Raw genomic sequence first — 12,298 nt, 5'->3', positions numbered from 1 at the left:
CTCAACTCAAAAAACTGACTCGTGGTAAATCGTATCCTTCAGTTGGAGCAGCGTTTGTCAGATTTTTCTAGCTTGGGGACAGGTGCAATTTCAAAACAAGTTTTTCGGACTGAACTTTTGGCCATTTGCTGGACGATTTTACGCTTGGAGATTTCGGCACAAATTAAACTTATTCCGAGTTCGAGATACATCATTTATCCCAGGTGGCCTTGCGTCCACCTTCAGTTGGTTCACGCCACCTAGTTTGAAAATCACTGATTTAAAATTTCTTCAGACGCATTTCGTCGCGGTTCGATCGTGTCTATTGTACCATCATAATGTACACAGTTATTCAAGGGCATAGCATATCCGGACGAGCAGAATCAGTCAAACTTCAAAGAGAAAGTGTGCGACAGAGCTCGATGTAACCTATACATCTACACGTAAATCGACAGTATACTTGTGACGTGAACGACAGGAGAGTACCATTCCGTTATGATGTCGTATAATATCGGCGCAAAAGCAATAATAATCACGGCCTCTCTAAGGACAAAAAAGGACATATCAAAATCAAGAAAACTTTATAACAAAAAGGACACGGTAGTTTCATCAAACTTCAACATACCTTTCAACATAACCACAAATCTGAGAAATCAAGACAGTATGGCAGTCCTGTATTGAACACAATTTAGCCTTTATTCATTTTTAATACGACAGTTTTGGAATTATACAATCTTTCGGCTGGAATCGCAAGAGCATCGTTCATTCGACTTGGTGAATTTCGGTCCGGCATGCCGCACGACGGCAGCGGGAGAAAGTGCTTTTTACTTCTCGCTGCATAACGTGCTTGTTTCTTCAATTGCTGTATAGTTTGCATAGTCTGCCTCGGCTGATGTGCCCGCCGATATAAAATTTTGTTTCCCGAAGGAGAGAATACCGTGAATTCGCTGTTCATATCTTTGGTGTACCTTTCCCCTTCCGCGCTTTGTCGGCCTCGCGAACCTATATGATGCATCTGAAAATGTAAACATTGCATAAGTGCTGCGTATAGCCTTTAGTGCACGTCAGATCGCCGAATCTCTAGACTGACACCGATCCTGTTTCTTCAAAATGGAATCCGACTCCGGCCGTATCAGAAATAGTACGAATCCGGCTCCGATCTGGATCCAGTCAGAAATAAACAAAATTCCGGTGGATATCCAGTCCATGGATTATCCATGCCCTGCTCTAATTGCCTTCATGCTGTGTCCCGTGTAACTCGCTGATATCAATAGATGATATCATCTGATTCATATGGAATATAAGTTACCTAGATATTTTCACGTGTATACAGCATCCCGCCTATCCCGAAATTGCAACAATTCTTGATTCGGAATCACGAAATGTAAATGACAGTATCCTTGCATGTATTATATGAATGGCGATGTCGTCTTATATAGTTTTGGACAAATTTTCGGTCACCTAAATTCAGAGGTGGTCAGTAACGAAGTACTTCTACGTTTTGAAGTACTTCAAGTAGATTTTGTCTGCTCACATAACTTATCAAGTAGTTGTGTTTTTAGACTACTTCCACTTCTACTTGACAGTTTTCAGTATTTTACGCAAAGATAGGCGTAGAATACCGACTTACTTACTTGTAAACCCTCACTCCTACTTCTACTTGAGTAGAAATTTCGGCGTTACTGCTACTTCTACTTGAGTAGAGAAGTGACTACTTCGACCACCTCTGCTTAAATTACTGAATGTTACATCTGATGTTTCGAAATCGGCTCGATATGAGGAATGCATTTGCGCAAGCATACCCTGACTATATTTGCGTGACCGGTATAAAGATTTGAAGGAAGAATACATTTTCAATGATTAAATAGGGTTTCAAATATACCGTGACCTGCCAAATTAATTTTTGAGGAAGACATCAGGTGCACCGTTTGCCCCTCCTCTCACCACGTCATATACCGTGACTCATGAACTTCAATTTTTCCAAAGATATCTGCAGACCACGGTCAGCCCCGCCATGGCCGATCGGTTGAGTACGTGATAATTCGAAGTAGGTTTCAGCATTGCCGATATAGAAAATCCAGTGTCGCACAAATTGCCTACTTCGTCCCCATGCATTCCATCGATCAATCACGATTGATGCTGCCAAATTAACTATAACTACGTGGTGTAATATTTGATGATAACAGAGTTACACGGCATCACTATAATTATAAACATTATTGAAAATTACGCAGGAGGTGCCTATCGCCTTATTGGTCGGGTGCGACTTGTCTAGGATTCAAGTAGCAAAGCAATTCGCATCGCAGTGCGAGAGGACATTGCTAGGACAAGCGTCCCACAACTGAATCATAATATTAATCGGGATTTTCATATTACCCACCATGAAATACGAAAAAAGTACATGGAATACGGTTCGATCAAAATATCATAGTTTCGTGCCGCCCCGTACTCATCTTACAATACTTTTCGCAAAAATCCAATCGTACTCTACAATACCAAGTCCTTACTGCTGACTAAAACGTGGAAACTAGTAGCTTGTACCCATTTCTAGACATTTTTGTTGGTTTGGGATGTAATTTGACCCCGGCATTGGTACCTAACTATAATTAATTTGGTGTAGACATCACCCGTTTCACCCATTTCAAACTGTATTGCTGCACGACCTACCTGGAATGGCTACGCTATCTACCGGTAAATCACGATCGACCTAGCCACCCTGCGAATGTTTTAAATCAAGCTCAATACATGATGACGTTGTCGTTGGATATCGGAGATTTTGAGTTCAAAAATTACAAGCGTACACGCAGACATCTATAAAACCTGGTCACTTATTGCACTCGGGATCGAAGTGACTTGCGTCGCATACTTATGAAATGCCGAAGTATGGAGCTTTAGTTCTGGATACGATCTACATACCTGATGTCGCGGATCTTCGGCATTAACCCAATACCCGCATCGCATCGACTGGTGCGAATTTCTACCGCTCGATATAAACGTGCTGACAGGCCTCTCGTGGCGGACCTGGTACTTCAAAAGCTGCTTCACCTCCATATTCTTCTCTCGTCCTTCGTGAGTTCTAGGCCGCAATGCCCAGACCTCAGCGGGATTTTCGGAAGACCTGCTAGGTCTCGGTATGATATTCGGCGACTGAGTGCACGATTGTACGATGGATTTCGGTTTGATTGGATCTTCGGGGGCTTCGCTTTTTTCTCGCATTATGTCTCGCGACTTTCGGCGTATTGTGGGCGGCGGAACATTTTTAATTTCGACTAGAGAAGGTCCGTCGGTTTTCTTCGCCTTCTCCAAATTGGTTGACGAGTGCCTTTTTGACTTTTTCGTTTCTTTGATTGGAATTACGGATGGCGTCTTTGATTTGGAGTAGATCGGCGGGGAATGATTGTCGGGTGGAACTTGTCTGGTTTTGCTGGGTGTCGTGAAGGCCCTTTTCGGATAGCACTTCTCCGTCAGGTATTTTTCGTTCCGTTGATGATTCCAGTAATCAGACGATGGTAACGCTTGCAATTCGTAAGATAGGATATAGAAACGACCAAAATTCAGTTATCTGGGTCTTGGAAAATGGCTTGGACAAAGTTGATCGTAGCTGGTTGCTCTAAACTAGGGTTGTGTTTAAAACAAAAATCAATTTAAAACAAACATGTATTGTATACATATCAATGTGTACATAATGACTACAGGGTGGACGTTTTATTGGTGCCATGCATGTTGTGATCAGACAGTAGTGCGGAGCGGATCGACAAATTCTCTGGTCCGGCTCCGATCCGGTTGTGCAATTCTCTGGTCCGGCTCCGATCCGGCCGCATGAGGAAAAGTACTGATCCGGCTCCAATCCGGTTCCGGCCAAAAATGAAAAAGCCCGGCCAGAAATCCGGCCATACTCGGTACGAAGGTTCCGTGAATTGATAAATATGCCTCGTTTATGTTCACACTGGCTTGGTGGTTATTTACGTGTGGTTGGTTGGTAGTTATATAGTTATAAAAGTTATGCTTATCCATAAAGATTCTTGCCGGATCAAAAAAGTAGTGATCCGGCTCCGATCCGGCCGTAACAGAAAAAGTACTGATCCGGCTCCGATCCGGTCCGGTCGAAATTGTAAAAATCCGGCCGGATATCCAATCCGGTTCCGGTCCATGATCCGCACTATCAGACACAAACGTGTCGTCGGAAGCGTTACGCGTTATTAATACATTCACCACCACCGCACTCCACCTGTTCATGTGAGAATTAATGGATTTTCCGCAATCGTTCATGCCAAATCGACTGCGCAGATTTTCGAGACACGACAATGTATTTCAAATAATGCAGCCACAGAATTTATTTTTAAATAATGAACGTCTTTCCAATTTCTACATGAATAGTATGATGTGAATTTCAAGAAAGGTCATTTTGTTGCTGTTTATCACTAGCATAGGCCTACCGTTCATATTTGCACAAGGCAGATGACGGTTGCGCGGTAATCGAGATAAAGGGGTCCGCGAAGACATAAAGGTTAAGAACCACTGGTGTAGACAGCAGTACAAATGCAATACAGATACGACCCTTAAAAGAAATAATGCAACCCCATTGGAAATCGCGTGCGTCAGACATGTTTCATACAGCTGCGTTGCGTACAATTGTCGTCCGATATGCCCGTAAAAACGTAGCATATAACTAATATCAAAAACACATTCTTTTGATGTGTGAGGTTTGGGTCGCGAGTTGCCACCAAAACCCGGATTTAGGTCGCGGTCTAAAAACTTAAAGAAACACTACTGTACAGAGCACGTACACCGATGTAGACCTAATCCAAGCTTACTTGTGTCTGATCTCCCACAGAGCAGTTTGTTGGAGTGTTTTAGAGAATCCCGTTCCGTCATTTCGTAATCTTGGCGCCTTCATTTTCGAAGAGATCCCACACTTCTTATCGGAATTGCGTTGCACTTTACGTCGAATGTACCGGTCGCGATGTGAACGATATTGACCTTCGCTAATTGGTTTGCTTCGGGTTTCGTTGGCGCGCAATTCGTGTTGTTTATCTCTCCGTCTTGCTTGATTGAACTCTCGTACATTGTCAGGCTTTTCGGCTGACTGCATCCGGTATTTTTCTTCGGGTTGAAGTCGGGGGATCTTGGTAACGTGGAGAGTGGATTGCCTTTCTATAAGGACAGTTATATATTTGAAAAATTATGTTGTTTTTCTATTTTGGAATGTCATATAACCGTACTCATCGTTAATACCCATCTAGAAATAGAACCAACGACACAAATTTCTACACAGTTACAAGTAGAAGTAGCACTGTCCAAGACATATCAAAATTTATTCAATTGTAATAAGAAAATGAAGCTCTCAAAAGTACTCGAGTAACTGAGTTTGAAAACGCATACTTTTAGCAGTCGGTCGGAGGTAGCTGTTTCACCTACTTTCAAAATTGCAAGGTTAGTCTTCTTGAGTAACGAAAAATGATAAAAGACGAAACATGTAAGTGGCATTTTTAAAATTAAATTAAGTCGACGAAATACGTGGGATATAATGTCCAGTCGCTATAACAATTTCACCCATAAATCGCTACAGTCATACTATAACAAGACTTCTACAAACAACCTTTTTAGTCAGTTGACGGTCAAGTAAATAAGGTTTTTTGAGTAGGTCTAGTTCTAGTTACGGATTTTGAAAATTGAGTAGTTCTAGTTCCAGTTCTAGTAGAGGATATTGAAAAGTGAGTAGTTCTAGCTCTAGCTCTAGTTGTAGATTTTGAAAATTCAGTACTTCTAGTTTTAGTTCTAGTTGCATATTTGAAAAAAGATGAGTCGCCAAACAACAAGAAAACACGTTTTGTCATTTTGCGTGATTCAAGATACCGGTGTTCTGTTGAACGATGTTGGTCAGCCATTGTCAGTCACCACTTCCACAACTACTACTACGCCGCTTACACGGATGAGATGGCGAGGAGGAGCCTAGATAAACCTCCAACACTTAGGTAGGAATGCTGGAGTCGACCTTGGTCGGACTCGAACCCGCAACCCCATTGGTGATGCAGCTGTGGATTATGTTTCTACGCTATCTCGTCACTTATAAAGGTCGTTGGTTATAGTTCTAGTTGCCAGTTCTGCAAAGTGAGTAGTTCTAGTTATAGCTCTAGTTGCGGATTTCGCAAAGAGTATGTAGGCTTGTCTTGCCTAAAAAACTGTTTGACAGAAAAGAAAGTAGTATACAAACATGAATCACTTGATTAAGTAGTGCAGATAGGCAAAATATCCTTCAGTAATCTTAAAAAGTAAAGGTACTTCGTATTGACCACCAGGAGCCATTGACTGTTGGTACTATACCTTCATGTTGCCATGACAGAATATGTGGAAATGCGTTATTTTCAGATAAGGCAGCCTGACAACATTCCTAATATTACTTTACAGCAGTGGTTGCCGCAAACCGACCCATATTTCGTCGTTCTCGAAGCAGTTTCTCTCGGTTGATTTAAAATGATCAGTGCTCTGCCAGGAACAATTACGTTAGATATCGCTGATACTGAATAGAATTAGATTTGATTTTGCCCGCGAATCTATAATTCCGATCTGTGAGAGATTAAAAGTTTTTTTTTTTACATTGCAGATGTGACATCGGCTGTCCGCTGTGCCATTCTCCCGAGCGAGCCAGAGGCCTTCCATTGAATTCGTCAGTGGAATGCTCGCGCTCTCCTACGAAGGAAATTCGTTCAATCGAAACAGAGAATGGTTCGCATCTTCGTAAGAGATTGGACACCTAGATAATTCTAGTTCTAACCTAATTTGCAAAATGCCTCCACAGAGATTTCGCATATATGCTCTCACTTTCAATATAATCGAATTCTGGTCTTCCTGTAAATGCTGTATGAGATCTGTATCGTACGAAACGAGCCAGGCTCCGTGTAAAGGCATTTGCCGTTCCCATGCTTATAAGAATGAACTGTGATTTGATATGAACAGAACTTGATTTTATTTTTACCAATTTAGTTCGATATCCAGTTTTTTTCGAATTCGGTCATTCTATTTCTGATTTAATTTGGAAAAAGTTTTTTTCTTGTTTACCAACCTCTGATCATCTGTATAGCTGGCCACAAATTGTCAACACATGTCTCACCGTTGATTGATTTTCAGATCTTATCTTGTTTGAAAACAGCAACGTTACGATGACTCTTGGAATCGTCTTGCGCAGCATTCATCGATCTCTTATGACGTTGCGTTGCGAGTTGGCAAACGAACCAATCAAGTCAGTCCGTCAGGTATTTCTCTTCTCGGTATCTCGCGCAAATGACATACCGGTCAACTCACCTGTGGAATCACGATTAGCAGTATAAATTCCCGTTTTTATGTATGTTATTAAAACTTGAAAAAGGGTACTCTTTTACGAATCTGAAAATATGGTAACCCTACTGTCTTAGTGGTACCATTTCGAATTCTTGTATTGAACTAGAGATAACATATAAAATGTTTTGGGTAAGCAAAAATCCCAATTCGACTTCATCCCAATACCGACAGATGGCCGACCAACGATTGCGAGCTTCGTTCGAATCTCAGTTCCGGTGTTCCGCCATGTTTTTGTCCTTGGGATTATCAGAGGAGGTCGTGAGGATGTACGAGAGACGCTCGACCAGACTCATCCCACGGAACGGCAGAAGCGGATTCACAATCGAGGTTTGAACAGAGGTGCTCTATAGCGGAGTAGGCTACTTGCATTTTCCCAAGACATACGAAGTGATTTCACACAAATATACTTACTTTTCCTATTTAGAAAGTGGAATGTAGTTTTGAGATTACTTAGTGTCATTTTTACGAGTGAAATTATCACGAAAACCTCGTGAAATAACACGGCGTAACAAATTCTAACGAATTTCTTTTTGACACCATATTTTCATCGTTTTTGACTAATTTTGGAGGGCTGATTACCAAAATGCTATTACTTCTTCGCTATCGTCAATCATTAACCCTGTGTGTACTTTTTACCAAAGAAAGTCGTTTGGAGATAAATTTGCATCACTGAATCGGGGCAATTGAATATATTTTCAACATGGCACTTTTCTTAAAGCTACTTTAAACTTTTCAAAGTCCAAATGGCGAAAGGAGTTTTGACTAAAACCTGTACTTTTTGAAACCTTTAGTTGTGTATTTTTCAGACATGTCATTTCTACTTCCACTGGAAGCAGTTTTAACACGTCCTGGGAATAGCTGGTTTTACTTGTTTAGGGTATCAATTTTCGGTATTACTCTTACACTGGGTGGCATCGACTACTTTGATCAACCTGGGTTTGGGTCACCTGTCTTTGAGTCAAGTCTCTTGGTCCAGGTGCCAGGGATCGATCAAGAGGATGCGCTGTTCACTTGAGCTACCATTGGAACAGATTCCGAATTTCTTGTTAACAGCAACGAGGTTACGATTCGATTCTGGAAGGTTCGATATTCGATATCCATGTCGAGTCGACTCAACTATGGAACCGTTCTCTGCTCAGATGTCAAACTTCTATCGTCTTGAGTTGAACTCATCCTTCAGCCAAGAGCCTCATCTAGTTTCGGAAAAGTTTTCTAAACTGGCTTGGGTTCATATCCGCTACCCGGATCCGGCATTTATTGACGTGAAACTCTTGGAAGGTGGAAAGAAGTTTTCGACGAAATGCAAAGCCGTCGGTCAGCCTAAACCTTCCGTGACGTGGGTACGTGGACGTGATGTGTGTACTGTGTATGTGTGCAGAGCTTGTCAACTTCAAAATTATCAACTTTTCCAAATTAGATTGGAATTATAATTATAGTGTAGCGTCCCTGATACGGCGCGCTGTGTACCTAACATAACAGGGAAGCGGGTGTGTTCCTGGGCTCGGTACCTCGTCTCTCTGGGATCGCCGCCTGCTCTGCGCTCGTGTGACGGAACGCTCAACACAGTACACAGGTCCATACGGTTATAATAAGATTGTTTTCCACGACACAATACTCAAAACGGCGTTTCATACTAAACTAATATTCTCACGATACAGAGCGATACATGCAAACTGATAACGGAAACATACGACCTACCGATACTAGACACAGGCCTACACACAGCAACCGAACTTCACACAGCTAAGCCAAAACCTACGCCAGCAGTAGTCTTGCCATCCACAGGCGAGCGACTAACTGCGGGACAATATCACTCCCCAGACGCTAGCACAGCATCATCCGTGATCTTTCCATGCCTCAGTCCATCTATCGGTTCATGGATTCCGACAGGATTCATCCACCTCAAGTCCATACCATGACAACTTCCTGCTACTTGACATCCAAATTGCCTAATACTACAACAACTTCACGCTGCTGCTCCTGACTACTCATACTTCACGGTACCAAACACAGAGACATACTCACCCACATCCATTTTCAGCCACGCTCTCAGCCACGCTCTCAGCCGAGTCCCTAATCAGCCAACTCCACGCGCGGTCTCCAGCCATACCACGCGCAACATAATTTCCAAAAGGCCAATACAGAACATTCTGGAAACCCCGGGTTGCCACAATATAGTTACACATTTGTTTTCAACTTGGACTATAATTATTATCGAGTTCGCAAAAACTTCGACATCAAGTTCATTCTCCCAAGCAAAAAAATTTCGAATGTCTGTCCACAAAGCTTCGCCCGATTCGCACTACACAATTCTCTGTTGCAATTTCATGAAAACCACAAATTATATTATATTTAAAATTAGAGCATATAGGAACATTTCAGTAGTCAGATTAGGATTAATTACCGACATTTTACAGTAATTATTCTAATTAGACAACAAGAATCATCAGTTGTATGTTGTATCAAGAGGTTTGATCTGATTCAGGTTCTTCCTTCCGGAGAAAAACTCGGAGCCGGCGAAGAGAGCGGCCGGCACTCTATGATGAAATCAGGAAAACTGAATATTCGGAACTTATCTCTGGACGACTCTGGAATCTACCGATGCATCGCCAATGTCGAGGAAGCCGACGATGTAGCAGCTCTCAAGATCGGAGTCGTGGCTACCGATGGGGGTGATGCTTATGTGATTGAAAACAAATTGGAAATGAATGGCTCATTTACTTTTCGTTGTGGTTCTCAAAGTGGGACCTGAGAACCCCTTAAGAGCCCGCCCTGGCCGCGGACTAGTTTTATATAATTTTATAGCTCAGTGGTTTTAACCTTTGTCCGACTGCATGGGTACAATTGTACCCATTCCAATTTTAAAATACGACAGTCTTTTTTCTAGAAACCCGAGAGACCTGAAACTTCCTGACATCTCTACATTTCTGTGTTAGATTATGCAGACTAAATGTCGGCAAAAAATCTTTACACGTTACCGAGATTTAGGGTCGAGTTGTTTTTACACCCTTAACAGGCGGTATGGGTACAATTGTACCCTTGCACATTGTGTATCTAAATAATGCCAGTATACATAACACAAATACAATTTTTGGAATGTTGCATGAAACATAGTACAGAAATGATTTATTTGACACAGAAATATGAAAGAAAACTTAGTCGAGATGGGTTTAGTAAGTGTCACAAGTAATACACTTTGTTTTTGTTATGGAGTGTTCGTCGCACACAGGCTGAACGCAAGCCACGCACCCTTTCCTGGTTTTACGTTGTTTTCGTTTCTGATCTCTGCAGACATAGCAACTGCCAACAATCGGTGTAGCTCCTCGATTTTCCATTTTGTCCATTGTGTCCACCCCTCTTTGGTTTTATTATAGTACCTGATTATCTCTGGTTTGCTTGATTGTGTTGCTTCGACTTCCCCGGTCATGTGCAATTGTACATGGATAATAAAAGCACAACTGCTCTGTTTTTCTTTGGCACATATGAACAGACTGTTGCATCTCGATGGTAGGCGAAATTGGTCGAGTGAAGTGCTCTTTCCTTGCCAGGCTGCATGTTGCTCGGCAAAAACCTCTTTGTTTTTTCTGACTGTTCCAACTAAAGTCATGTCCCAGGTGTTCAATACTTTAGCTAGCTGCATACCAGTGAAGAAATTATCGGTGGTGACATTTCTTCCAGAGGCTTTATACAAACAGACCAGGTCCAAAACTATTCGCTCACCAACATTTGTTTGTCGGCGACCATCTATTGGTTTTCCAGTATAAAGCTGACCATGCAGCGGGTAGGCGTTTGATGCATCACAAGCCCAGAACACCTTGATGGCATATTTAGCTGGTTTAGATGGTATATACTGTGTGAATTTGGTATGTCCTCGAACTGGAAACAATTGTTCATCTATCGTGATACATTCATGTGGCTTGTAGGCTCTCTCCAAATTTTTATTCAGCATTAGCCACAGATCTCGTATTGGTGCAGCTTTATCTGTTCGCACACGCTCTGCACGTGTATTATCGTTGTCAAATCTGATAAATCTGAGCATCAACTTGAAGCGGTCACGAGACATAGCTGCACGTATAAGAAGCAAAGCACCTACTTTCCACATATTGTCCAGATTCTCTTTGTTATTCCTGTGTACACCAGCAGCAATACGGATGCCAATAAATGCACTGAGCTCAACTTCAGTAAAGGGCTCGAATGTTCTTAGTGGTGGCTGTTCAGAAGCATTACGAAATCTTTCTGCGAGATTGTTGTTGAAAGCTTCATAAACTCTTCTAGCCTTCGATTTGTTTCTCTTAGTATGATGTCACACATCTCTGGACTCATGATGGATTTGAGCAGCTAAGGCAAGAGACGAAGGTAGAGGAAACGAAGTGGGACGACTGGCATGACGATAGCTGATCGAAGGGGCAGAAAGGATGATAAAAATAAAAGACGAATGGAGAGAGAACTGGTGCAGCAACATGTGCTATACTTCCCTAAAGCACAGTATTTAAACGCTCTGACCAATAAATACGGCATACCGTACAAAAAAATATAACTAACTTGGAAATTTCAATGGAAAATGTACGTGGGTACAATTGTTATTCTTCGGTCAACCGGTGATTGCGTGGTTAAAAGTTACCTCTTTTAATCATCGGGCGGATTTCTCCTAAGGGAGGAATTTTGGCTCAAATTTCGGCCAAGGGAGGCACGAGATGAAAAAGGTTGGGAACCACTGAGCTAGTCATTTGTCTTTTAGTGATTTTTGGGGGAACCGCCGCGATAGCTCAGACTTCTTGAATCGGTACTTCCTACCCAACGTTAATAAATACCGCAATGCATATAAATGAAGTGACGTAGCCAGCCCGGGTCGAAACAGCTTCCATGTTGAAATCGAAACCCTTTTGTTTTAAAATGCCGATTTTATCTCCATTATTTCGCCATACATTTGCAATTTAGTATTTTGTTATTAGTGATGCAAATTAGCGACAATAGACTGTGT

General features: G+C 41.9%; 1 protein-coding gene and 1 long non-coding RNA gene across 2 annotated transcripts; both read left to right on the top strand.

Moving 5' to 3' along the window:
• The first annotated feature begins 6,513 nt into the window (after positions 1-6,513).
• On the top strand, positions 6,514-7,657 carry LOC145436809 (uncharacterized). The gene is made up of 3 exons (XR_013914413.1): positions 6,514-6,705; positions 7,108-7,232; positions 7,489-7,657. It is a non-coding gene; the product is annotated as an uncharacterized LOC145436809 (long non-coding RNA).
• A 696-nt stretch (positions 7,658-8,353) lies between these two features.
• LOC145436784 (leucine-rich repeat neuronal protein 1-like) lies at positions 8,354-10,130 on the top strand. Its single transcript, XM_080314012.1, has 2 exons — positions 8,354-8,657; positions 9,803-10,130. The coding sequence occupies exons 1-2, from the start codon at positions 8,436-8,438 to the stop codon at positions 10,067-10,069; spliced, it is 489 nt and encodes a 162-aa protein (XP_080170138.1). The 5' UTR covers positions 8,354-8,435; the 3' UTR covers positions 10,070-10,130.
• The last annotated feature ends 2,168 nt before the right edge of the window (positions 10,131-12,298 follow it).

The sequence above is a fragment of the Botryllus schlosseri genome, chromosome 4 (assembly GCF_051294905.1).
Source record: "Botryllus schlosseri isolate E-star chromosome 4, Bs_hap1, whole genome shotgun sequence".
Lineage (NCBI taxonomy): Eukaryota > Metazoa > Chordata > Ascidiacea > Stolidobranchia > Styelidae > Botryllus > Botryllus schlosseri.
The sequence above is the reverse complement of the archived record's forward strand: the minus strand, read 5'-3'. Positions and strand labels throughout refer to the sequence as shown.

Coding starts and splice junctions, on each gene's coding strand:
- LOC145436784 (XM_080314012.1), top strand. CDS start 8,436: ATGGAACCGTTCTCTGCTCAGATGTCAAACTTCTATCGTCTTGAGTTG. Junction 8,658..9,802: donor CTAAACCTTCCGTGACGTGG/GTACGTGGACGT, acceptor GATCTGATTCAG/GTTCTTCCTTCCGGAGAAAA.